This window comes from Anopheles darlingi, chromosome 3 (genome assembly GCF_943734745.1).
Source record: "Anopheles darlingi chromosome 3, idAnoDarlMG_H_01, whole genome shotgun sequence".
Taxonomy (NCBI): Eukaryota; Metazoa; Arthropoda; class Insecta; order Diptera; family Culicidae; genus Anopheles; species Anopheles darlingi.
Genome location: NC_064875.1, coordinates 37,268,439 through 37,295,495, shown reverse-complemented (window position 1 = coordinate 37,295,495; position 27,057 = coordinate 37,268,439). Strand labels below are relative to the sequence as shown.

The window sequence follows — 27,057 nt, the reverse complement described above, 5'->3', positions numbered from 1 at the left end:
AAGTTTTTTGTTTGTTTTGTTATGCGAAAATTGAATTGAATTGCAATTGTAGCACGCACAAGCGACCAACTAAAAACGGGTTTATGCAAAAAGCCGGCCGGCGTGCCGTTGGCAAAACACGAGAGTGTCCACTTTACACTGGCACTTGTACAAGACGAGCGAAGCACGCGCACGCACGGCTACGGCAGAGTGAGGAATGATAATCAAGATGATAATTGATGACACGTACGCATCGTTTGTCCATTATCAATCCAGCACCCAGGACCAAAAGGCGAACGTTGATAAAGTGGGTCGTTTGTCTCTATGTCCACACCAATTCTGAACAAAATTTCATTCTAATTTAGCTTTTTCGGACGCATACTCATTCGTGGCATTTTACCCAGATTTTGGGCAAATGTTAAAAATTGGCACTAAACGCCAATTTCTACATTTTTAGGCAAAAGTAGAGGATAAAAACCCTTTTTAAATAGGCCTCGATCGACTCCTCACACATCGATTACTCAGTGAGAGCACGAATTTTCTCACGCGTTTCAGGGTTGTAGTCTTGACGCGCACGTCCAGCAGCTGCTGGAGATTTTTTCACTCTTTTCTTGCTCGTTGAAGGTAACGGTCAGTAACGGCCAAGTTGGATTTTACTGTGCGGGGACGCCAGCTTCGCAATCCCCGAAAACCCCGATTAATTGTGCGCTTAAAACGCGATTACCATTGCTTATCACCTAGAACGCTGTAGAGATTAATTATGTCTCGTGTAATCAGACTCGATGAGGTAGGTTCAGTAGAATTGCTAGCGAAAAGATACGAAGCCAGAGGTGACGCCATGCGGGTGACCGTTAGTGACCTCTCCAGCTGGTTTTCCGATGGCCGTTGCAACCATTTTGGATCGCAAATTTTCGTCAGCGTCGGCGTGGCTGGGGAACATATTTTAATTTCTCGGAATGGCTCTTCTCTCGTTCCAGAACCACGGAATCGGGAATGTGACGGAAGCAATAAAGAAAGGAGCGGCAACGAAGCGTGCCGTACTGGGGGAGCTGGGCAACAAAGTGCTTCGAAATGCGGCCCAGGACCTTAAAGGAATTGAGAAAGGAGCTGCTAACCTGAAAAATGCCAATGCAGTATTGAAGAATGTAAAGCCGCGCGTAGATACTCGCTGGCGGAAGGAGGAGAACGCCGCGGTTGTGGGGGCTGTTGCCACGAAGAAGACTCTGGCGAAATCAGATTTGTTGAAAAACGCCAAGAATGACGAGAAAACGGCACCTTCTAAGCCAGGTATGAAAGGGCAGCCTCACGAAGCGGTCAGAGTTCATGTGCAACTGAGCAATGGGAACGAAGTAAAGAAGGTCAATCTGAAAAGAGAAGAGAGCCATTCGGCGCACGGACAGCTAGCAAAAGCTAACAGACAAATTTCGACCGAAGCGAAAAATGGCAAAACTGCTGGTTCTTCCTCCTCTCTGGACAAAGCAGAAACGGTTGCAACATCGAAGGTAAGCGACATTAGGGGAATCCAAGTGGCCAAACAAAAAATCTTATGTGTTTCTTGTGGTTGCGATTTCTCTAGCATCATCTCCAAAGGCCGGAAACTCATTCGCAAAAGCTACTAGAAAACATTGAAAATATTGACATAAATGATGGATGGAATCTCATGCTGGTATCGGAGTATGTTAACGATATTTACAAGTATCTGAACAAGTTGGAAAGCTCGGCGGATTATGCGCTACGTGAGAACTTTTTGGACGGCCACACGGAGGTTTGTTAGTTTTCTGTTGGTCCGCGTCCAGACAGTTTGTTCAGAGCGTTTCCTCATAATCGTTCACAGGTTACCTATAAAATGCGTGCCATTCTGATTGACTGGATCAATGAAGTGCACAATCAGTTCAAATTGGATATCGATACCTATCACATGACGGTGTCGTTGATCGATAGATACCTCCAGGTAAGCTAACTTAAACAAGTCTGTAAAGGACATTTTACAATACTCACTAAATCAATGCTAATTCTGTTTGATATCTTCTTGTCGTTAGAGTGTGAAAACCGTCCCAAAGAAGAAACTGCAACTAGTAGGCGTAACAGCCATGTTCATTGCATCAAAGTACGAAGAACTATTTCCGCCAGACATCCAAGACTTTGTGTTCATCACTGACGACACGTACGAAAAGTATCAGATATTGGAAATGGAAAAGGAGATGGTAAGGGTGCTGAACTTCCAAATGGGAAAACCTCTACCAACGCACTTTCTGCGTCGGTTTTCAAAGGCAGCTAAAGCGTCGGACCTGAACCATGTTCTGGCAAAATATTTGATTGAACTGGCTAGCGTGGATTATAGCACCGCACATTACAAACCATCTGAGGTACGGCTGCCCTTCTGATTTCTACACCGTTACACATTGCTAATCTTCACACTTGTGCAATATTTCGCAGATTGCAGCCGCAGCACTCTACATTTCGCTGTTTCTATTTCCCTTAAATGCTACTGGTGCAGCAACTATTTGGAACAAAACATTGGAGCATTATACGCACTATACTGTCCAGGAGTTGATTCCGATTGTGCAACGATTAGCTAGCGTCATCAAGGCAGTGCCGGAAATGGCAAAGAAGAGACTAAAAGCAACCTGGCTTAAGTATTCCCTACCGAAGCTGCAAAATATTTCCACGCACCAGAAGCTTAGTGGATCCGAAATTGACTTGTTGGCAGAAGGAAAGCTTCGGCTGTGAGAAGCAAATGCAACATTCAGGATATGTTTTAGATAATATTTGTCAATCCATTGAGCGTTTACTAGTACTTTACACTGTATGCAACATCCACATTATTTTTAAACATGGACTTTGGACGTACATATTTCTAGGACGATGGATAGCAAATTTTGACTGACGCGGTACATTGTTTCATACTATTAATAAATCGTTAAATAAATTACTGGATATGACCTAGGTAAATATTCGCATTTCATTTCTGTTTGTAGAAAACAAAAATATTCATTCAAGAATTTCTGCTGGCTTTTAACATTACTTTATCAAAAATGGAAGAACAGTGAACAGACCTCAATTTATGCCATGCCATATAAATAATTCCCCAAACCCATTTTAAACGTAGGTAGAGTAGGCATTAAGTAACGAGAAATGTATTGCCAATATATAAAAAATGTAAAAACACACTGAGGACAATGAAATGTGATTACGATTACGTTTCTATGAAATTATTTGCCTTTACACTAGGTTTAGCGTCGAACGAATAAACGGAGTTCGCTTTTCTTTCGTTTCGATCTCACCTGACCTCTGCTATTCCAAACAGTATGTCCACAGCTCGGTTTCCGTTCACAAATATCATTTTATTCTTTTATGGTTTTTTCGAACATTACAAATATGTTCATTCTTGTTCGAATCTTTCAACCCTTGCCAATGATGCCAACGATGATGCGACTCATCATTCGCTGCGTTATTGAGCTTTTGAGGCTTATGATGTATATTTTACCGTTACAGTTTTTGGTTGTACTTCAGAATTCCTCAACAGGAAGAGGCTGCCCGAGGAGTGATCTGAATTATTTTATGATTATTTCAATGTAACAATGCCTTGCTTATGCATTTTGTTAGTGTGTATCTGCGTTTGGTTTCTCTAGATTTGAAATTGCGGATAAAGGGCATTCCTTACTATTTAAAGATGATTGTTAAATCAACGAAATGCGCGGCACCTCATCACCTTCTATAACTACACACTGGGATAAGATGCGAACGGCGAGCAAAGACTGGCAAGAACACCAAATATGTTACGACGATGGGCACAGAAGATCCACTACCCGATACTTCCCACAAATTTTCGCCCCCTTAGCTATTGCTTTTTCATTGTAATTCCTTTTTTTTCTCCTTTCGGAAAGCTAATTCAGAAGCAATTGAGAAATGGACGGTATTCCACCATTTATATCGTACTGTTTAATGGAGTGAATTGAAATGGATTGCAGAAAAAGGAAATGCAAAAATCTTCCGTATCCCAGATACCACTACTGTGTCTTAATGAAGGACTAAAATCAGAGTATATCAACCCTCCTCGACGGTGGACACTTGACACTAAAGACTCGATTTTCAGGTAAACATAAAAATGCCCGTTCTGTCATTTGCGCGTACACTTCGTTTTCAGAAGAGCAACCGAAGATTATATCAGGTTAACTACTGTGATAATAAGGACAATTGAGATGCTCAAGACGATCGACTTGAATAATCCTTATCAATATACAATATGTGTAGTATATTAGTGACTCAAACATTGTTTCCTTCTATGGCTTTGTTCTGAATGTTGGCTAATAGTGCTTTTGTAGATTAATTAAACTGTCAACGATATTCCCGATTATATTGAAAAAAAAAAAAAACTCAGAAGTCGTACCATTTGTACAATCATTTGGCGGAGGAATTTGATACAAACAGATATAGGAGCGCCATCGTAAGCCTGCGTATTTAAAAACCACATTTACCTGCATCTCGTGTCTACTGAATCATAAAAATGATGCGTGAATGAATGCAAGTGCATTCAATTTCCTGCCATCCTTTGCTATTGTTATTCTGCATTCAAACACGCTATGCCTGAATCGATACAGAGCACCTGTTTGCGGTTTGCCTGTTGCACTGCATTTGACTGTAGTATGTATACGTTTATTTCCTCGGTGTCGTTTCATTTCAATGCTATGTTCGATGAATCCCCCGCATTCTGATTCGAGCGTGCTCTAATTACGGTTGAAACCTTGTCCGGTTGATGATCCCAGATTCTCGCGAACGCTAGAAATTGAAGGAAGAGTTATCTTCTGTCAATGAATACGTAATTTTCTTTTCTTTTTGTCGTTCGCCTATATATCGTTTGAAATCAAATTGCAGTTTCATTAGTTCTAAGACATTTGCACTGGTCGAGGGCTAGAATCGGTTGAGCATAGAAGCTTCCTTGTGTTACGCTGCAAGCAGCAATCTTTGTAGAAAGACAAGGGATTTATTGTTAGTATCTTAAGCCAAACAACAAAATCACTAGTCTTCCATACAACGTATTGCAAACGGATGCGGTAGTAGTACGATTATGAAGGGTTTATGTGTTGTAATGAGATTGTAAACGATGTTGACATATTGAATTAATTATTACAATATATGTGGTACTAATGCACAGGATGAACCTAACAGTATCTGCACTACTCACACCAGCCACCCAGATATAGCAAGAAGATATAATCGTTTACCTCTGCTGCAGCATGTACTGAGCGGCCTGGATTTCCTTCGGTGTACCGGTGATTGTTATGATTCGATCATTCGATCCAGGCAAGGCTTCATCGATTTGAATGAAAGCGTTGGATTCATTTCGAATACGGCGGATTCGGCCACCGCCTTTACCGATGATAGCTCCGGCCAGCTAAAAATGCAGACAACAGTTGAACGATTTAGTTACTTCCTCACTGCTTATTCGCCCAACTACGAGAACTCACATCCTTCGGTATCGTAACCTGTGTAGAGGTCTTATTATCCATTGCGCCATTGTTCCCTCCGCCAAAACTACCCAAGCTTCCGTTGCCAAGGTTTCCGGCAGCACCACCGAGGTTCAGGCTTCCGAGGCTTCCTAACCCGAGGCCGCTGCTACCGCCAAAGTTGTTGCCGTTGATGGGATTGGCCCAGGGATTGATGTAGTCTCTGTCTCTGTCAAAACAAAATCATTTCCGTTAGCCACGTGTCGCTGAAAGAGCCGAATCAGCGTTCCGCAGCCCATATCTACCTCATGCCAGCACCGGCACCTGCACCATTTCCTCCGCCGGCACCACCAGCACCTACAATGGCACCTGGAACACTGCGATTGGCACGATCATTTCCACGATCGTAGCCACCACCACCTCGGTTAGAACGTCCACGATCTTCGAAGCGCTCTCCCCCTCTGCGATCGTACCCAGTTCCAGTAGCTCCGCCACTGCCATTTCCTCGTCCACCAGCCCCGTTGCGGAAGGCTGTGCTGCCACCAGCACCGCTGCCACCTCCTCCGACGCCATAGCCGCCATACTCATCGGCGTACATGTCGTCATAGTTGTGTGGATCATAGTTATGTACCGGTCCTTTGATAGGAGTACCTTTCACCAGTTTGATGATTTCGTTCAGCGTCCTCAGACATTGATCCTCACTGCCAATCACTTGGGCAATACGGTCTGTGCTCTGGGGTGGAATGTTTGAGAATATTTTCAGGCGGCATCCAATTTCCTATGTAGAATAAAGAATCAAAGGAAAACAAAGAATAAAGAATGATTAATTACAGATTGATAATTGTGTCCGTTTTTAAGACTTCAATGTTCAGCGTTTTTAGGAGAATCCTAATCAAAAATAGTACCAAACCGCGAGACCTCAACGGCTTTTTAACTAAATATGTTTGCCATCTTCTATCCCTTTTGTACTTTGATATTTCCCTGAAACATTTTACGAACAGCACACATAGCTAAGGAACGAGAAACGATGGAAATAAGGGACGACGAGAACCCTCTTCCTATTATGCCTACACTCCCTTTGTTCGTTTCTCAACATTCGTCTTACCTACAAGACGCGCAGCACATGGCATTCCTTTCCGGCATGCTTTCGGGCGGCGTACAGGATGATCACCGAAGTGTTTCGGTGCATCGGCATTCAGCATTCAGTCTACCGTCTGCTGTCGTATCCTTGCAGCACACATGGCCTTTCGGCAGCTGCGCCCGATTTCCCAAGGCGACCAGAAGACGGAAGAGCTTAAAACATGAACGGATGTGCGATGAAACAGCGCACAAAAAGTGCCCCTATGCCAAGCTGCTCCTCAACGTTCGTAAATTGTTCCTCTTCGCGGCTTGCTACAAGGGAGCAAGGGAACCGCACCACACCGCACAGCTGGCTGGCTATGAAGGGCAAAACTATGGTTAAAGAGAGAAGAGTTGTACCAAAGCAACCTTCGCAATAATTATCTCCCCATCTTTATTGCTAAGGCAGCGCACGGAAACCTTGATGAGACTGACATATGCAATCCAGTGTGCGTAACATCAGAGGAAGAGAACACCGTATGCCCTCCCTTTTAAGGAGTTCGATGCTCTTCGGGGATATAGGTTTATATTGCGGCAAGTACGTTTACTCATCCGCATCACTCTCGCTCTGAACATCTGCACGCGGATATAAGTGTCAATGGGGACCGACGGGCAAGGACGAAGACGAAGAGAGCGATTGGATAAAGGAAAAGGTGCTATTTCACGCAACAGGAATACACGAAATTACGATCGACCATACAAGGATTCGATGACACAGCAGATGTATAACGGACGAAGGATGTAAGCATTCGTAGGTCGATAAAACCCCTACGTTTGCGATAGTTACATGCAACCCGCTTGGAACAGTACTTTATAGAATAGGCAAAGTATCTGTGTTTCGTGTGTCCGTGGTGGATCCAGATTTCATGATAGATACTATGATTTCATGAACGTATCGAAACATGCAGTCGAACCAAATATGAAAAGTATACTAATTGAAATAACGCCAACGGTCCAACAATTAAAAAAACGACGATAAGATAACATCGGTATGAGAATAGAATCAATTAGCTTACCAATACCACATGAAGCATTAAACCTGTTCCGTTACCCGAAAGACGACGACGACGATGAATGCACTCGCCGCTCCCGGAAAATGTTTCACACTGTCGCTACAATTTTCAAGAGATTCTGAATTTGGACCGTTCTTTGTTCTCCACCGTAACAGTAACAGAAGGTCCACGAAACCAAAGTAGGCAACCATAATAGCGCGTGCTAGTGAGAAACGATTTTCGGTATAGTGGCCAAAACGCAAAAAATCCAAAACCAACAAAATAGCACTGAGAGCCAGAGCTAGAGCGGAGACGAGCCTTTAGCATGTCTGATACATTTTATCATCATATTTCTTAGTATTTATACGATCTGTTCACTAACTTCGCACATTAACCACCGAGCAGCAAGATTTTTCTGGGCGGCTTTGGCTTTGGTTTCCATTGCCGCAATATTGCAGTTTTGTAAATGGCCAACCCATAACCACGTAGTCTTCTATAGTCACTTTTCACACAAAACGTTGAGCATTTTTTGCAGGAGAGCGGAATACGTTCCCGATTTTTCACGATAATGTTGCTCAACATCGCCACGGATGTTGTTAAAAGTGCTGCTGTTCGAACCAAACTGACACTCGGAGAACATGTCCACTGACCAGAAAGGTGTTGCGCATGACTCGCGGCTCTCCTTTTACATACCGATTCGTCATTTCTCTACCTCTCTTTCTTTGTTCTACCACCTTTCCCTTTGCTGGGTTTTCCAACACTTTCCACACATTCTACTTTTCTCATATTTCTCTGTCTCTCTTGCACTGCCGGATCCTATCGCCACTTCCTATTCACTCGGCACACTGTCATACCTTTTCCATTCTCTTCTTCTTCTCCCAATTCTCAAGACTCTCTTTTCCCGCGCTCAATGCATTTGGTAAACTGTGCCTCCTCACAGGACATTTACGGGTACGGTTTCTGCTCTTCCGACCTTTTTTTCTCTTCGGTTATTTCTTTGTGTTCCCCTGTCCTATCTTTCCCTTGCATGAAAGCATCCTTAATTTCAAGCCAGCTGCGGCAGATGGAACCAGCAGAGTTAATGCAGGATACACACCAGTTGTCTACGATCAATCAATGGACGGGAGATGCTTCGTAGCTAACACCTGCCCTCAGCATTTCGATACGACAAAACCAAAAATGCACATTGGCCGCGGCTGCGTGCTTAAGAAGCTGAACGACCACATGCCCCCTAAAAATGACGTTCCATTACGAGCAACCATGTGACGAGCAATGTTACTAATCTGTTAGTCACAGGAACTTTCGTTAAAAACCACAAGCCCGCCACGAAACAACATACTGGCAAACCCCCAATTACTCATTACGTTTTTGGATCTCGTTCTTCAGCTCCAAGCAATCGACTAGGCCAGATCGAAATAGCATTCACTGAAGTAAAAGTAAGTGTATAATTATTATGGAAATTTTCAACCTCCTAATTACGTTTCCATGTGAACGAACCATGATATTCTCACATGCAATACATGATCTTATTATGTCAAAGCTATAGCACCATCTGCGCCAGTCAATATGGAACAGCAGCACGTCAGTCGGCGCTCCGTGCCTGTCGTTCGTATTAAGGACATGTAGCATACATTTGCAGAACGGTTCTTTTTTGTGCTGCGACACAACCAGCCGGCGGTAGCCTATCTCAATGATGCTTTACTTTTGTTATCTATTTTCGCAGTACGGCTGTAGGACCCACCAGAAACTTCTGGCGCCATAAAATACTCGAGCGTAGACGTCCCACTCTTCCACCAATGGATTTAGAATCATGCGTCCGTTCAACTTATTGACCATTGCTAACCCACATCACACTGCAGCAACTATGAGTCGGCACCTAGACGGCGCGGGCACATGCACACACTAGTCATGGTTATGATCTCACGGGGAAGCGAGAGATCAATAACGGAAGTAAAATATTTCTGTTTTATTATTATTCGCGTATTCGGTCATTCTTTGATGAAAAAGGTTTTACTACATAAGAAGGCTACTAAATACGAATCATTGAACTTCAGAGTACTTACATCTTTGATCTCCTTTATTTTGCTGCCACCACGACCAATGACGCATCCAGCTAGGCTCAAATGAATCAGAATTCTAAGTTCGTACTCATTATCGCCAGCCTGCCGGGAAGAAAAAAATGCATAAAGAAAAAAATGTATTTCTGGAACTGGGAGTTTTAATTTTTAAAAATCTTATTGGATGCAGATTCATCATTGTAATAACTTCTATGTTATTTTGTATAGTTGCCTAGTTAGTGATTTTCTTAAACATAAACGCCTAGCCCTCGAGAAACGCATGGAAAAGGCTACACAATTATATTACACATAGTTATGGATATGCCATAACTATGTGTAACATAGATTGTGTAGTTATACACCTAGAAACGTAAAACAAATCAATGGCCACTACGAAACATCACGATATTTTTCTTTTACTCATGGTAGGGCACCAATGGAATAAAATGGAACATGCTGAGGTGGAATGGAACAGGCTGACACGGCAAGACGAATAAATACAGTGTACGGACACTGCACAGACAACCCGTCGCCGTTCGAACGAGCACTTCATGAGCACTTTAGATTGTAATTACTGAAAGCACGCGATACCTAACCTTTCCAGTAACAATAGCACCGAATAGCCTGCTAAGGAATTGTCATTGACTTATGTCAGAGCTGTATTCGAGTTTCCGACAATAACTGATCCCACTCACATAATGTTAAAAAAAACCACCAACCACTCAACTACAAAAATAAAAACTAAATGCAAAATACTTACCCTATCGAGATGTTTCATCACATCCTTTACCACTTTCGTCACAGTTTCCATATCGGCAGCAATTGTAAGAACACTGAAAATATGAGTGATGCCAAAGAAAAGGATCAAATTTTAGCCACATTAGCACCATCGAACGGTGATCGAAGAACCGCGTGGATTTTGTGTACAATTATGGTAGCATTTTTACATTTTTTTTGTTGCTGTTAAAACTAAAAAAATAAAATAGAAATAGATGTTACCATCATGTTCAAGTGAAACCATGATAATCGAAACATCATTGCTGATCAAGGAAATGTTACCTTCAATAGCACTGAACAAATAATGATCTCTAATTCAATATCATATCTTAATCGTGTAAGTAATTGATCTAATGTTTGATAGGAACCCACGATTTACAACGGAACATGACATTCACAATCTCCCACGATTGTCAATAGAAATATATCAACTGCTACAAATAACACACATTGTACAAATTATGCGAACAATGGAAACAGTATTTGTCTCAAGGCCTATTGCGTCTTTTAGCTTGCTTGGTGTTGCAGGTTAGGAATATGTGTTATTTATGTAAGAGCTTATCACGACAATTATTGTGCAGAGGAGAGCTGACCCATTGCTGATCTGATCGATCACCTGCGTTGTTGATCAGCGAACAGATGGAAGGAAAGACAAATGAAGATCAAAACTGAAAGCAGTTCATGTCCGGAAGTAACGGTGGGACAAATAAACGCAGTCTCGAATATCAAAGCCGGTTCGGGATTCAAGAATCAAAACAGTACAATGGAACTAATTTCCAAATGTGTAGTCGCTAAATATAAGAAATGAGAAATGCGATGGATAACACGGCGTTTTTCACAATCTCCTAACTGTGGCCTTTTTTTTCCTACACTTGCTATACATTTGACATTTTACACATTTTGAACCATAAAAATCTAACAACACTACATCGAAGGAAAGTAATAGATATTCTCTCGGAAGCAGTTGTCGCTTAGCAACCAAAAGCTGGGAGGTCCTTGCCTGGAACAAATCATGACTATCGGGACAAATATCAACGCTGATTAATACAAATTTGTCAAGTAACATCACTGAAGGCAACAGGTAGCAAACAATGAGACAGTCAGCCAGGGTCGATTCATTCCAATGTTCAGTTGCGAATACACGTTGACAATGCGCGACATAACGGGAGGGAAGCTTTGCTTAAATTCAATTAAGGAGGAAGAGTAACGATCAAGAGAGGGTGGAGGGGGGGGGGGGGTAGAGGTGGTCGTGGGGCAAGGTGACAAAGGGATTGCACATTCACACTCAGATTGATTGCATAAGTAGGAGTTGCTATAGTATATAGAAGATGAAGAAGGGATAAGGACGAATATGGTGACTAAATGTGGCTCGTTTATGGAAAGAAATAGTATTTGGCTATAGAAATTTGCTTAGAGAATATTAAAAAGAGAAAAATAATAGAAAGAGATCTTTACCGTTCGGGGCCAGTACAGTCGCCTATATTCACTTGGGCTTGATACTGCTCATGGGAGGGTTGGTGATGTGCGCGCATAAACGACATTGTCGATTTTTGGTGGTTTTTGGTTTTTGGTGGCACGGCAGCCACAGTGACCACACATGACACGGTTACAGATACGGGTTGCAGTGGTTGAATAATTGTTCGATATTTCGACCATTTTGATTTTCGATTGAGACGGTGTTGGGATCGATCGTGCCAAACATGTTCGTTATGTTTGAAACACGTGTAGGCACATAAGTTGAGTCAGAAAGATGTAAAATAGAGAAAGAGAGAAGTGAGTGATTGAGAGAGAGAGAGAGAGAGAGAGAGAAAGAAAGAGATAAAGATAATTTATATATAAAGAGAGAGAGAATAGAGATAGAGTACAAATTTCATTATTTTTCAGAAGAGATGATCCAAGTTGGTGACAGGTTCAGACGATCATTTTGGACAGGCGGGCGGGCAGGCGGGCAGGCGAGCGAGCGGGCGGGCGGGCGTTCAGTAATCAGTCGAACGAATGATCATCGTGCGGCAGGATGGAGATAGTGGTGGCACAGGCAGTATAGTCATGTGATCGTTACCAACACAACACGCGGGTGTGTCCCCCGTACCACAGGTGATGATTTATTGACGAAATGACAAGGATGGGGTGCGGTGGTAGATGTATCATTTCAGTTCGGGTTCAATGGTTATTATGTCACATAAAACCGATGTGGGTTTTATTGTTTTAGACCGTGTAGAACCATTGGTTGGTGGTTTACGTCGGATTTGTTGAGTTCCCAGGTTTGGATTGAAGGCATCCGAATGTAATGCAACGTGATCGTGTTTTCCGTTTGCGATTAATGTTTGTTTGATAACCAAGAACCGAGCAGACAACCGCGAAGTCATGGTCATGTAGACGGGTTCAGACGGGTGTTGTGGTGGGGTGCCATGGGATATGCGAGAAGATTCGGGCAGATGATTGATCCAGGGGGCAACCAGCAGATGTGGGTAGGTGGTAGGTAGGTACGTGGTGTGTTTTTGTTTATCCATTGAAATTTTCATGACGAAGCAGACGATAAGGAGCATCGACGGCATAGAGTCACCAGCATAGAACAGTAGATGGAAACGGCAGACGAACCCAGACAAGTGGGGTATACGGGATATATCCAGGCATTTCCAAGGCAGATTCAGGATCGCAGGATAGTTTTGGTACAGATGACACGGTTATGGCGATGGTAGTAGTAGTATCAGTGGTGGTGGTGGTGGTAGTAGTAGTAGTAGTAGTAGTGGTTATTTATAGTAGCAATAGAAGTATTCGGCGATGGCGGTGTTGACGAGAGTAAAGCATCCGAGCCGAATACCATCCGAGGGTACGAGTGTTGTGGGGAGCAGCAACCAGTGAACCACAGGATCATTCAGAGAGCGCGGTACAGACGATTTAGGTTCAAGGCAGGATTTTTGAGCACCGCGTTTTAGCGGGTTTTGTTTGATTTTGACCATAAACGAGCCACATCCAGCAAGATAAACCGTGCGCACACGTATGTGTTTTTTAAATATATAAATATATATATATATTGTGTATTGCGCGCAATGAAGGTGCAAAAGTACGAGGCAAGCGAGACCGCGCCAATGCCAGGACATCAGGTATATGGTTCAGATCAGATTAGACATTATACGTTATCATTTGTATTGGGCACGTTCGCAACCAGCAAATTGGTTTGTAGATACAGTAGAGGTAGCGGAGCCCAGTGGTAGTCGCAATAGATGAGGGTGAGTAGTCATTTTGATCGTATTGGTCAATTTGGTACATCAAACAGATCAACGCACCATGGAACCGATTTAACGGAATTGAGGGAAGAGGGAAAAGAAGAAAAAAATATATTAAGATAAGGTTCATTGTGATTTACGCCATACAATTTACTATTGGAATCATTCAAATGAATTCAAAATCAAGTACAGACAGAAAAACGGATTATTAACGAGTAAGGGCGGCGGTTGCTGATGGATACCAAATGGAAAACTGTTCAGTAAAACATGGACTTTGCTCCACATTCCGTCAATACTAAAAGGGATTTTACGGTCACAAATAATTACAACTTAAATTACATACGCGAATGTGTGTCCGCCCCGCATATCATAACATTAGTCATTTGCTGGTGTAGTCTATTGTGGTACGATGTTATACGAAATACGAAACTGTAAGCTAAGCTTAAAAAATTTAAAATTTTGACAAGGCACCATCTCATGATAATGTGAATGTTGATAGAGTTTCAATTGAGTGGAAATAAAAGTGTCTTTTTGTAATAGTGAAGACCGATTGCAATGATTGCTGAATGTATCTCGTATCAAATACGCCATTATATACTAAACGAAGATTTAACAAAACATTTGGTTATGGTGTCACCACTGTTCTGACAGAAAAGCAGACTAATATTAAGCTAAGATCGCCACAATTGAATGAAAAATAATGAAGGCTTCCATACGCATTCAAGCAATAGATGCATTAATGATGTTTAATCATACCTCTGTGCGTAGCTTCTGGATGTTATGTCCACCTTTTCCTATAATAGCTCCAGCCATCTTTAATTGTGATGGCAGGTTAGATAGAACAGGTAACACGCCAATAGAAACATTCGATAGGTGATGGCCGGTATGTAATGAAAAAAATTGGTATATATTAGAAGAAAAAACACATGTTTTGAATTCTTTAAATAATCCAATCTGTTACTACTTACTTTGCTAGGAATCAGCAATCGCACTTCTTGGTCTTCCGAACGCATTCGCTTCACGGAGGATTTGCTGGAGTCCGACGAATCCTCAGCTTGTGCATTGTTTTTTGCACTCTGCTCATCATTCGATCCTTCCTGTTCCGTGAGTAGTTGTTCTTCGTTCACACCATCACTCGTATCATCATTTCCTCGCTTCATTTTTATCTATTCGAAATTAAAAAAAGGGATGAGATAAGTAGGGACAAACATAAAAAAAAACCTTTTTACTTTTTCAACAACTGTTACACATTTATTTCGCCGACATCGAGTATATATGGTTTTCTATAACGTCGCATGCCAAGTATCCAGCACATGTTTCTCTCACGTGACTGATAGAACGTGAATCAAACGTGTTGCTTTGTTTAAACAACGAATGCATAAGTTTTGCAGTTTTAGTTTCATTTTTCTCTCTTCGTTTAACGTTTTCACCGTTATACCTCCACCGTTATAAGAAACATTTGTTTTTTCTTCTATTTAATACTACTTAGATGCTTACAACCACCATGTTAACACCAGCAATGATCTTAGTAACAACCTATTATGACAACGACAAATATGACTTGAACGATCACGTTAACAGCTTAATAATGGTAAAATTTGATGATCCTACAATATACATCCCAAGAACAACTATAAACTTAGTCCTTACTGGGAAAACGGTATTAAATGTTAGTTAACACTCTTACTGCGTTAGCAATTTAAAACTTTACTCCTATCGCTAAACTTCCTTGATGTTCTGAGCCTACCTAAGTTATCTAGTCACTCTAGAACCATTAAGATGCACCGGAAATATATGACTGAGCACAGTCGCGAGCCTTGACTCATATTTATTGATAAAAGTTTCGTGGGAATCAACCGAATAGAACTCTTTTTCGTTCAGTGGAGGGGAAATTCCATTTACTAGAAACACCACTATCAATCGAAGTGGCATATTTACCAGTGGTACACCACAGTCATCATCATTGGTACACGTAATCGGTAGGATATATCTATCTAATATCCAGCGACCCTTTTATGTAGCTAATAAGTATGGAAAGCAAAAATGCCTTGGATTTCTAAAACATGAAAACTCCCACACGGAACATTACAAATGCCTGAAGGTATTACTACACATATGCCCCTGCTGAAACAATACAAAATACGTTTAGCACCCTTCGTGCATATATCTCATTGCCACAAACCTTGCCAATGATATTGTGTTACCTATTGAGCGAAAATCAAACATCCTTACGAACAAATCGAATGACTTTTCCTAAATTTTAGATCTTCCCTTACTCTACTTAATAAGGATCGTTAAAGATCAAGAAACAACGCAAAAGGAGCAAATGACGCTGCTAATTCTAAACATTTGTTAAATCTCTACGCCCTGGCCATTTTGTTTTAACTGTTCAATTAAACATGAAGCGACCAACCAAAAGAGGAAACAAGTATTTGAATCCGTTATGCAAACATAGAATACATTCTTCCTACGCAATCCTCGTTAGTTCGTCTGCTTTCTGCGGTTCCATGCAAAACTCATTCGGCTGAGATAAAAATGGCAAATTTATTTTGTTTCCATGTAATTTAGAAATAAGATGATCTTGCGCATCTTATTTCTAAATTAGATGGAAACAAATAAATTGATCTGAATAGTTGAATTGTTGTAAAATAATCAGTGATACAATAAAGTAACTGTAGAATCTGATCAACTATGCTCATTACAGTCAGATCCAATAACAAGTAATATTTATATTACTATACTGCAACATCCATATATCGCATTTGCTCATAATGTTGTGTTATGGATAACATTTGCTGCATCATTATGGATAACAGAAAATTAGAAAGGAAAGGTCTGTAAAGACAGGGTAAGTTATGTTGAAATACGCACAGGAATTAGCTGAAGGAACGATCATTTAAAGCTGGTGATATTGCTTTATTTGAAACGGTAGTTGTGATAGAAACCGCATGAAATAGTTGTAAGAATTTCTTCGTCATTTCCGATAATGGAGCATGTGAAGTCTAGCATCCATCCCAATGGTAGTACATGAGCAAGTTTACCCACTCCCATCTAGTGATCGACCGTGGAACGCTTCGAACACCCTTTGTCGCCCCTGTGAGTGTCGGCCAGGTCAATATTCGAAGGAAGAGTCTTTTTAGTCTGTCTATTATGTATGTAATACCAATATTGATGGGCACATGCCGCCAGCTTGTCCGGTCGTCGCAGTAGTTTTCAGGCTGTACTGTAGCATTGTGCAGTATCTCCTATCGACAATGTTTGGCACTTCTCCTCCGAAGCCAACACAAATCGGTTGCTATGGAGCAATCCTCCTATTAATGTATCCGGCTTCGATAATTGCATCTATCTAGTAACTGCAGGCCGAGGACCTGTCGATGTCCTATCCTATACATATGGAAACATTATCTTTGTGCTTCCGGTCCGTGGATACGCATCCCACTATGTAACTGGCCACTGGATCCGATGTTAGCCTCGTCAAATTGAGTCTTAAGAACATCCTAACGTTCGTCGCTGCATGTTTCTCAACTCCAACGCTGATTGCACAGTTCTGATCAGATACTTGTGAGTTAATAAAATGTGTACCAAAATACATGTACTCAACAAGTAGTACTCCCGAAATTAATCCATCTCTCCCAAATAAACGAAGACAGGCAACATATCTATTCACTTGTATCTCCATTGTTCATTGCCCAAACACAACCGGATTGCAATCGACTGTTCTTCGCACTCTTCGTACGTACGGTGAGTGCATAGAATTACTTTTAAGTTATCTCTTTGTACACACTAATCGATTCTGCCCATAGGCGTCCCCCCAGTACGCCATTCGCTTGCCGAGAATCCAGAGGACATCGTTAAAACAGGGGGAACGCTGGGATGTATTTTGTTGGTGGGTCTGTGAAATTGCACTGTCGCCAACATGATGAACTCCTATCATGAATCCACTTTGCTTTCTCTAGGCACAAATGTGAACTGGGATATTTTAGTTTAAGAATACATACTGTTCCGTCCTTTCCTGTCGTTGCTTGGCGATATGATCAGCCGGCAATGTTTATTTATCTGAAAACTTATGTAACCGAGTTCCACAACCACAAGATCTTCCAATTATTTTTGGGCGTTCCGGCGATCCGGCTGGTATTCGGTGGTAAGAAATTTGTGCGCGGCGCATTTCGCCATTTTGCTTCCTTTTTGCTTTGAGAAAGTCCCGTGACGCCGTGTCTCCGGAACTTTCTCCGGACCGGAGTGCCCGCGTGGAAATGGGCGAAAGGATCTTTAGCCGGACTGATTATTGCATAAAAAGATAAACTAGACTATAACTATTCATCCTCGACGATTTAAGCGGATATTCACAGCGCATTTTCAACGCTCCAGTTCGGAGAAACCGGTTCTCCGTGACCTTCAAGTGCACGTTTTCCTCGAGGGGCGATTATCGGAAATTTCGGCCCTTTACGCCCGGCAAAACCCGCAATAGTACTGTCTCGTTGCGGTTGCCGATATCCGGAATTAAGGGACGATTAAGCAACACTTACCTGCTTGCAAATCCGAATTTTAGGCACGCGTTTTGTTTATGAGAAATTTTCACTCGTTTTTCACTTTTTTCACTTTTTTTTCTTTTTTTGTTTTATTTTTTCTCGTTTATTTCGTTTTTTATTTCGTTTGTCTCGTTTTTTATTTCGTTCGTTGTATCGTTTATTTCGTTCGTTGTATCGTTTATTTTGTTTGTTTCGTTTTTAATCTTATTTATCTCGTTTGTTTTGTTTTATGTTTCGTTTTACGCACGTAACGGAAGTAACGGATTGTGTGCGTGTTTGGAAATTCCAGGGAATTCTGGAATTGTTGGTTGTAAAAAGTGGGAATTATTAAACAATTACGTGCGATTCGAGCCGCCGTCGATGATGAACGAGGAATCCCAAGTTTGGACGGACGATCAATCGAACGAATCGTCCGATTGCAGTGATAGCAGTTGCGATTCGCGAACCCACGAATGGAGTCCACACATCGCCAATAATTTCTTGTTCTTCGTCAAATTCGATATCCACTGCCACTCCAAGCCGCTCGTTTTCGACGACGACCTGTTTTTCCGCAATGAATATCGCCGGCTATCGATCCGGAAGAAGGAAAGCATCCTGTCCCGATTCGGACAACGGGACAAAAGCAAGCACAAGCTGTTCCGGGTAAGCGTAATTGATTCGTCCAAACGAGAGCAGATAAATGGAATCCAGAAGGATGTGATCATCAGCATCGCGCCGAAGAAAAGTGTATCCTTGAAGGAGGTGTTGCCGCTGACCGACACGATTCTTGGATTGACCACCAGTCTTTTCCCCGACGGACGTAAGCTGATGGTGGATAAAGTTCGTGATTACTCGGTTTTTGCGAAAGGCAAGCTGGTCAAATCCAAGGACTGGATCAAATCTATCGACGCAGAACCGGTAACCGTGGACAATTTTGAATCTCTGCTCGAGGGCTCCACCAAAATCCCGACGATCGTCAAAATGTCCTTCTTCGAAATGATCGAACCCGACATGAGCAATTCCATCGAAATCAAAATCACCAACTTCATGGACTTGATACAGAGCCAGGAAACGCTGTTCGACAAGGAGGATATCCAAACGATGAGCAATAACGATCTCATTTTCAGCATGATCTACATTTCCAAGGAGTACACACAGAATGACGAACTCGATGTAAAATTCTGCTATCCTACGCGGGAGAACAACTGCCTGTTCAGTTCGAGAGGCAGCTTCGTAACGCTACAATCCATATTCTTGCATTCGTTCGAGCAGCGATCAGTCATGACTAATTTAAAAGTTAAAAACGTATTATACTATACAACCTATACAATGGTAGACGATGGCATTTTATTGTTGGGCTTCAACTCCAAGTACTCGTCTGCGTTTGCCGTCAAACAGAAGACTGAACAGGTTTGTCGTCTTTTAGCTGCGCTCTACCATCGAGGAGCGAAAATGTTCGATAAACCCATAGAACAGCAAACCGAACTGATGCAGCTTTGCGAAATGATACGCCACTCGATCAAAGTAAGTCGACATTCCGACCGGTTCGAGAAAACGTTCCTGCAGGCTCACTTTGTGCCACTGCCGAAGGAAATCCAATTGCGAATTGACGACGCGCTAGGCGAATTGGAGGCCATGGATTACCGCAATTGGAATGACGATTTTGTTGATCTCTTCTGTATGATGACCGTCATCGGATGTGCCTTGTATTACAAACGACATCTTGTCTGTACTCATCTGAGCGGCAACTACATCGTAGACGTAGAAACCATTTTGAACAATTTGGGAATATTTGAAATACTCACTATGACCGATGTGAAAAATATGGCTTTCTGGAGAAAGTTCTACCCAAAGCAGTATTGCGAAGAGGGCTTCCATGAAAAAAATGACGCATATATCATGTTCGTGTCTATCGGTAGCCTCCTAATGGTAGTAATTTTGGAAGTTCCCATCAACACAACGCATAATAAGTCCTTTTCGCGTTACATCGAGGAGATACAGGACATGCTGAGCTACTTTAAATCGGCTGGCATCGAGCAACTGATACGCATCTGGATTGATTCAAATAGGCGCCCGCAATGTATATCCTCGTGTGTGGTAAATCCGGAACAATTGACAAACCAACAGCAGGCAGGCGTTCACGACGAGCGTCCTCAAATGGCAAGAAGCCATGATGAAGAATCGAATGCGTCCAGCTCAATCAAAAATCAAACTGTCCGCGAAGAAACCGGTCCGGAGCACGACGATGATGAAGATTCTGACTGGGGCCAAAGCGTGGACAGCAGCCAACAAAGCAGTACCTTCGATATAACCGATTTATCCTGTGAGAATCGTTGTAAAGAATTTTCGGAACTGGTCCCCACCCAACTTACGAGCGGTCACGAAAATCTTCTCTATTGCTATGTGCAACTGGAGATTGGTGATGGCTATTTCCTAGCACCAACGTTCAACAATGTCACAACAATGAAGAACGACATTGTGATGAACTTGTTCCGAAAAACTTGTACTCTCATTCATGCAACATTCGAGAATACTGGAAAGTTCCGAACGCTCTTGTTCAACGAATCAAGTAAACTTAACAGTCATCGTTCTCTGGTACCCATCAAAGAACAAGGAATGCTCATGTCGGTCCCAAAGGATCAAAACTCGGGCGAACGACTAGACTTTTGGGTTGTGGGGAGATTATGGAATAATCCTGCCAAGGAACTATATGTTTGCTATAGCAATGATGCACCGCAAAATATGGTAGAACTTGCGTTTCGCATATGTTTGACCTGTGCTGGTTAGATCGGCTAGTGACCGTGTGATTATTTTCCTGATGCAATCGAGGCTGGAATTATACGAACTGAATATTTATACACTAAGCACTAAGATAACCTTTTTTAACATATATAAGAACGGGCAAGCCGTATGTTTAACGCACTAAGTGAACTAGATGCAATAAAACAAGGATATTCTTGCTGGATAAATAAGAAAATCAATGACTACTCTTCATATTACCACGATTGGAAATGGATTTATTTAAAGAGCTAATCAACAATTGTAAAAGGCACTCTCTGCAGATCCTTCTTACGGCTGTATACCCACCATTTGGTAATGCCGCGGGATACTACTGCCTTCCACTCAACTGAAGTCACAATTTCGTGCTGTGGTTATCATTAAAACTATCGTGATGAAACTTTTCTATGTGCTCTGCCACATATACTACATAAATTAGTGGAATAGCAAAGCATAGCGCTAATATAAAAACAAGCAGACATATCCATGAAATATCACAATCACTTCCATTACATGAAAAATCATTCGTAGGCAACCGCAAGGCTCGCGGCTGCGGTAAACTATCATCATACTCGCCGCTAAGCAGCAATGGTTGCTGGCTGCAGGAGTTTTCGTCTTCGGCATCAAATGAGGTTTCTCCTGCGTGACCTCTTGGTTCCCTGTAGTTTTCGGAAGACTTTGCATTGGCATCAGTAGATGCGGTATTCGGCACGTAGGAGGCATTGCTAACAGCTGCTACAATCAGTTTCTCGTCCAGCGTATCTTTCGATTCGACGGGCAGATGATGATGATCGTGTATGTGGTTTGTGATGTTTTTGGGGCTACTGTTCCCGCTCGTGGTATGAACCCTTGGGAGCGTGTCCAGCAGTATTGTGTGAGCATTCAAGGGAATACGAATCACATTCCGCGCATAAATTTCATTATCCTTGTCGATTTTGTTCAATTTCTTCAGTACCGGAATCTAAAGAGAGGAATTGGATTTCTCTTTAGTGACACCTATTCTTCGCCAGCCAGTACCCAAAAGTCGGAAAACACGTACCGAACAATTGAAGCGCAGAGCCAACGCCTGCAGTGTGTCGCCCGGTAATATTTGGGCTTCCAGGCATCGTTCAGCCGGAAGTGCTCGCTGCTCCGCCAATGGTAAATCCTCGATTCCAGCTCCTCCATCATCCACGTAAACATGACGATTGTTGGTTACAGCTTTGACCCTGAAATCCAGCGTCCAAACTAAAATCTATTGCCGAGACGGGTAGGCCTGTACATTACCTTTGACGCTTCATATTACAGATTTATGACCAGATTTGTAGGCAGCACTTTCATGTTTTCTCTGCTTACCCTAATTAATATTACGGATCTAGTTTATCCAAAACTTTCCAAAATTTTGGGCAAATTTATTTACCCATGTAGCGAAAGATGCCCATGCAGCGGAAGTGCCCGTGCAGCGAAAGATGTCCACGGATCAGAAGATGCCCATGTAGCGAATGTGTCCATGCAGCGGTTTTCTGTAAAAACGCTTGAAATGTTTTGTTCAACGGTTTTTTGTAAAAACGCTTAAACGCTTAAAATAATGGCTTGTGGTGCCGCTGGGGATTCTTTGCAACATATAATTGCCGCCTATGGCGCGGTGGTAAATAAAATAAGGTTAGGAATACGATAAGGCAATGAACTACAGGATCTAGGACCTAAATGCTGTCGATTGTTGTTTTTAGCGTGGCAAGATTTGGCGTCTTTGAGCCTTTTTTTAACGATGCGGAAGACATGAAAACGTTGGTAGAGGAATTCCGCCGAGAGCTTCTGGATGCGTTCACGAAAAAGATCAGCAAACTGTGGAACGAGGCGGACATTGAACGGAATCTGGAGATATTGGAGTTGTTACGGCGCAACAAAAATGCTACTGACTCCGTAGCCCAGTGGCGTCCTACCGGCAAATTCGCCTCCGAGCAGATTCGTCCACTAATCGTAAACAAACTGAATTGGTCGCTGAAGTTTTATCAATATCAGCTTGCGTTCCAGCAGGAGCGAACAGAGGTGAGTACAGAAGCATAAAATGCACTTCACTACCAGCCGATGTATGGACAACTCTTCTTTTCGTCCCGTAAAGGAGCTCATTGTAGCAATCGAGGGGAACCGCCAAAAGTATAAAGCGATCGTAGCCGAACGCGCTCACAAAATGCAACAAATGGCCAACGAACAGGAAGCATACGGCAAGGATCAGTCCAAGCTAAGAGCGCTGAATACTGCACTTCGTAAAACAGTTGAATAGAAGTAGCCTTTGGTTTAAATTTGCAACAAGTTTATTATTAAATATATTAATGTTTTAAAATTACACAATTGTACTAGAAATAGGTTCTTCCGTTATGGTAAACATATTACATTTGATATTAAATGTACTTGAAAGGCTGCTGAGTGTGAGGCTAGTGGTGCAAACGTTAGAGGGAAAGGGGATTTAATTCAGTCTCTATGTACAGAATCTTAATAAGCATTACAACATGGTTGGCATGCATAGATGGACCCGTTTCTGGAGCAGATGCTGCGTATTTGTGGGCCGGCGTGTTCCGGTGTCAATTTCTTTTGGAAGAGTTAATGAGGTATTTGCAGCAATGCGTGAGTAAATGTTTCTCATTCGAGGAATTATTATTGTGTGACACCGATCCTACTTCCCTCGTATAAATATCCAAGCCATACTGTCCTTCTTCTGGGAAGCTGTAAAAACAGAAAGATATTACGACGACGTAACGTACCGTCTATAGTCGATTTCCATACGTTACCCATGCCCCACATACCTTATATTAAACGTTATCATATCGTCCACTATTGTTTGTTGCACATATTTCGAAAGCTTCTTCTCTTCTACCCCGTTTTTGTGCAATGTGGCCATAAAGTCTGTAAGTGGTCTCGACATACGAAATTGCAGCTCAATGGCTCGACCAGCAAAAATAAGAGGTTCCTGAAATGTAACGGAGTTGGTCTATATGTGCCAGAGGTTTGTGGGGGCGTGCGAATGGATTGATCCAAATCTTACCGGGTACGTGATGGGAATGAGTCCGAATAGCCTAGTAGCCTTTGTGGGACCCCATTCTCCGCTGGCGCAATCGGGTAAGGGTACCATAACTGTCTGCAATTCTTCGCAGCAAATCTTCAACCAGTGAATGAAGGCAATGAATGAATAAAGTTATGTAGAATGCATGCGATGCATGATAACAGCATCTCTTACCTTGAATTTACAAACACTTTTGAATTTCATTGGCTCCCCGGTCAAATATTCTTGTGGGGTTACTGCATTTGCAAAGATATCGAGCAGGAATGCACCTGAACACGGAGCGTGCACACGGAATGCCACCACGTTGCTAATCACGGACTGCATAACAAAGCGTTTTAAAGAGACACCGTTGAACAAGTCTTCGTCACTATCATAAAACTTTAGGTTATAGTGGAATATTAGGCATCCTTGCATATTGGAGGGCATCGCTATCCTGACCGTTGCTGCACCTGTAGAGTAAAATTGAGAGCGATCATAGGGCGAGATGAAGAAATAAGCGTACGAATTGTGGGTGGTACCTGTGTCGTCCGTGTACACGACCGCACCGTAGCCATCATCGGCAAAGTGGAGACCGTAGCGGAAGAACAGTGACCGCACGAAGGGCAGGTTTTCAAATTCGGTCAACGTGATGGGTCGCTTCAGCAACTGCCACTCGTCTTGCAGTGGGAAGAACTCGTAGATAAACTCTCGCGGATCGGTAAGGAAGTAATGATCATCGTACTCATACCGAAGGCTATCATTCTTTCCCTTTCCCGTCTTCGGCACCTCCTTCGCATTGACCAGGTGACGAGCACCCCAATTGCATTGTACAAACCTCCAAGCGCCGGCCACATAGACAGCGTTCCAGGAGTTACGGAATCTGGAATTTTTCGGATGGCTGCATAGCATTTGCCCAATATGTGCATCGCATTAAAACAAGAGTGTCATATTAACTCCGTTGGTTTCTACGGACCCCGTGCTGCCGAATCCGATTCCGAATCCGGTATCGTGCTAAGCTTACCTCGAGTCTTGGAACTTTACGCCAGGCTGATAGCCGGCACTCTTCGAGTACCCCTTGATGACAACGCAGTGCAATCCGGCGTAGCTGCATAGCCGTTTGAACAACACGTGGTAGCTCTCAGTTCCATACTTGATGCCACGGAGCAGACCCATCGGTGTGTCGCCACGCAGATTATCGTCAAAAGTCATCGTATTCAAGTTCTTGACCGTGATCCACCGGAAGATGGTACGCGCCTTTTCGATGTCCGACGTGCACCGACCGACTAGTTGTCGCACAAGGTCGGTAAAGGTTTTCTGGTCTTCCTGTGCCACGGTGATGGCTATCTGGTCGACATCTTGGAACTCGACGGGATCGTTGTACACCTGAAATTTGCTTAGCGCAGGAGGGGCAGGCTTTGGTGCAACGAGGGGATATTCCATCGCCATAACGGTTTCGTTAATATCATCGTCCAGGAATATACTTTCGCTTTGCATGTATTCACTCCGGCGAACACTAATCAGCTCCAGCATCTCAGTCGACTGCCTGTCCACCAGCGCCGCGGTCTCGGAGCGTTCGTGTTCAAGCAGCTTTCTCGTTAGGCTTTCCTTTTTTTTCGTTTTTCTGATGGTCATGTTCTTTTCCAGATCTTCCTTTTGCTGTTCATGCTTCAGGGTAAGCATATTTTGATCTTCGCGCGACCTGCGAATGGTGGTTAACTCCTTCTCAAACTTGTGTGCCAACCGTTGCAGTTCTCGTTCCCATTCATCCTAAAATCGATTCATTAAAGTATGACTCCACGCCATTTCTCAGACTATCCGGCACCATCCACTGCCATACCTGAATTTCGCTTTGCATACGTCGATCTTCCTCTTCTCTTTTCCTGGCAAATTTTCGATAAAGATCGTCCTCTTCCTTCCGGTGTTTCATTTCCAGCTTTGCCTGCTCATCGCGTGCCTGATGGTAATGAAGGGTACAACAATGAATTCCATACTTCCGACATTCAAATCGGCCCTGCTTCGACAAAGTCTTGAACCGACCGACCGACAAAGTATTGAACCGTTTTCGCGGTACTTACCAGGTAGTAATCGATTGGTTTTTCGCGTGCTTTATCATAGGCTTTCTGTATTTCTGTCTGCTTCAGTGCGTGCGCTATGTGCAGTGCACTCGCATCGAATCGGCCGTACTTGTAATCCGGATCATTTTGCGGTGGTGTGTTGCCCTCTCTTCCACCGTTGTTGAATCCATTCGGTGTTCCCAATCGTGGTGCACCTGTAAAAAAAAACATACACGGATTGGATGATTACCGTACGTCCATTGCACCGTGTTTAACGGTCAAGTCGAAGTTCCGGTAGCGGTGACTAGCACTGGCCGGATCGTGCACGGTATGCAAATGATCATAAAATCCACGAAATAAAGGGCTACGCTTATGCGTGCAGTCCAAGCAGGGAATCAGTCATGCTTGAAATATCGGTTCATAACCGCGAAGCAACTTATCTAGCAACCCTAATCATGAAGGGAAGCCCTCTGTTAAAAATCCTAGTATGCAATGAGACGTGAATGGTACTAGCGAAAGCTACTATTTTTAAACTCAATCCTTGTGCTGCACACGGAATGCCACACGAAGACGTTGATCTTTTACTAGTTTTTTACATACAAAAAATTTAAGCTATGCTTACAACTGAACTGAAACAACGGACTTTCTTTGTTTGTTCAACCCATTCGTCATTCGTTACCAAATGCTACCTTAATACCGATACTTACCATCAACTCCATCGTTCCGGTGGCCGCGGATTTGCTCGTTTACATAGTTTGTGCTTTTTGGGACATTGAGGGCCTGCCGGATGCCGACCGAGGTTTGGTCGAAATGTCCTGGACCACTTTTCGGTACGTGTGAGCAGCAGTAAACCTGTAAGCGAAGATAGAGTTGATCAGGGCTGTGAGTAACCGGTCATGGCTTTAAATGTAGTTAGGAGCCTCTTTGGGCGAGTTTTTCCCTTCGCGGAAGTTTCTTTCCATGCATTGCTTTCCATTAACAACACGGACTCCGTAATGCCGTGATTAAGAAAGGAAATATTTATTTAGTACCGTTTTGAGCTGTGTTAAGTCTCAGCTACATCGCTTATATGGTATCCGTGTTATACCCTCGTGAAAAGA

The 27,057-nt window shown here is 42.7% G+C and overlaps 7 protein-coding genes across 20 annotated transcripts in view; 3 read left to right on the top strand and 4 right to left on the bottom strand.

The window, feature by feature from the left end:
• The first annotated feature begins 276 nt into the window (after positions 1–276).
• On the top strand, positions 277–3,417 carry LOC125956485 (G2/mitotic-specific cyclin-B2). The gene is made up of 6 exons (XM_049688405.1): positions 277–766; positions 957–1,481; positions 1,556–1,744; positions 1,814–1,930; positions 2,019–2,345; positions 2,416–3,417. Exons 1-6 carry the CDS (start codon positions 740–742, stop codon positions 2,707–2,709), a joined length of 1,479 nt encoding a protein of 492 aa, XP_049544362.1. The 5' UTR covers positions 277–739; the 3' UTR covers positions 2,710–3,417.
• A 481-nt stretch (positions 3,418–3,898) lies between these two features.
• Positions 3,899–18,232, bottom strand: LOC125956487 (heterogeneous nuclear ribonucleoprotein K). 3 transcript variants are annotated; one of them, XM_049688410.1, is made up of 11 exons: positions 17,597–18,069; positions 14,567–14,764; positions 14,355–14,411; positions 11,827–11,870; positions 10,355–10,427; positions 9,601–9,699; positions 5,900–6,204; positions 5,732–5,803; positions 5,448–5,655; positions 5,205–5,374; positions 3,899–4,758 (listed from the first exon to the last, which is right to left on the bottom strand). In XM_049688410.1, the coding sequence occupies exons 2-11, from the start codon at positions 14,756–14,758 to the stop codon at positions 4,707–4,709; spliced, it is 1,272 nt and encodes a 423-aa protein (XP_049544367.1). In that variant the 5' UTR covers positions 14,759–14,764; positions 17,597–18,069; the 3' UTR covers positions 3,899–4,706. The 3 variants fall into 3 exon arrangements, with proteins under 3 accessions (XP_049544367.1, XP_049544366.1, XP_049544365.1); XM_049688409.1 differs by lacking the exon at positions 17,597–18,069 and adding an exon at positions 18,125–18,232 and having other exon boundaries at positions 5,732–6,204; XM_049688408.1 differs by having other exon boundaries at positions 5,732–6,204; positions 17,597–18,064.
• A 161-nt stretch (positions 18,233–18,393) lies between these two features.
• On the top strand, positions 18,394–21,073 carry LOC125958375 (protein inturned). The gene has a single exon (XM_049691665.1). It carries the CDS (start codon positions 18,488–18,490, stop codon positions 20,891–20,893), a length of 2,406 nt encoding a protein of 801 aa, XP_049547622.1. The 5' UTR covers positions 18,394–18,487; the 3' UTR covers positions 20,894–21,073.
• Positions 21,074–21,103: 30 nt separating this feature from the next.
• On the bottom strand, positions 21,104–22,299 carry LOC125958376 (uncharacterized). The gene is made up of 3 exons (XM_049691666.1): positions 22,151–22,299; positions 21,924–22,092; positions 21,104–21,845 (listed from the first exon to the last, which is right to left on the bottom strand). Exons 1-3 carry the CDS (start codon positions 22,162–22,164, stop codon positions 21,240–21,242), a joined length of 789 nt encoding a protein of 262 aa, XP_049547623.1. The 5' UTR covers positions 22,165–22,299; the 3' UTR covers positions 21,104–21,239.
• A 65-nt stretch (positions 22,300–22,364) lies between these two features.
• Positions 22,365–23,251, top strand: LOC125957260 (uncharacterized). Its single transcript, XM_049689844.1, has 3 exons — positions 22,365–22,525; positions 22,594–22,912; positions 22,986–23,251. Exons 1-3 carry the CDS (start codon positions 22,452–22,454, stop codon positions 23,145–23,147), a joined length of 555 nt encoding a protein of 184 aa, XP_049545801.1. The 5' UTR covers positions 22,365–22,451; the 3' UTR covers positions 23,148–23,251.
• A 90-nt stretch (positions 23,252–23,341) lies between these two features.
• The window catches only part of LOC125957259 (hillarin), a 14,877-nt gene continuing 11,161 nt past the window's right edge, over positions 23,342–27,057 (bottom strand). For 11 of the 12 annotated variants that reach the window (XM_049689839.1, XM_049689835.1, XM_049689836.1 and 8 more), the window contains 9 exons: positions 26,665–26,809; positions 25,979–26,172; positions 25,741–25,857; positions 24,925–25,670; positions 24,443–24,801; positions 24,099–24,373; positions 23,907–24,020; positions 23,668–23,831; positions 23,342–23,587 (listed from right to left, as the gene is read on the bottom strand). In XM_049689839.1, coding sequence (XP_049545796.1) covers positions 23,446–23,587; positions 23,668–23,831; positions 23,907–24,020; positions 24,099–24,373; positions 24,443–24,801; positions 24,925–25,670; positions 25,741–25,857; positions 25,979–26,172; positions 26,665–26,809 — 2,256 coding nt within the window. In that variant the 3' untranslated portion in view covers positions 23,342–23,445. The remainder of the gene's footprint in view (positions 23,588–23,667; positions 23,832–23,906; positions 24,021–24,098; positions 24,374–24,442; positions 24,802–24,924; positions 25,671–25,740; positions 25,858–25,978; positions 26,173–26,664; positions 26,810–27,057) is intronic. The other variant, XM_049689843.1, reaches the window with a different exon arrangement.
• The window catches only part of LOC125957258 (transcription elongation factor SPT5), a 3,861-nt gene continuing 3,757 nt past the window's right edge, over positions 26,954–27,057 (bottom strand). Inside the window, exon 2 of the mRNA XM_049689830.1 lies at positions 26,954–27,057. This exon is cut by the window's right edge and continues 3,386 nt beyond it. The gene's annotated coding sequence lies outside the window, so the exon portion shown is untranslated.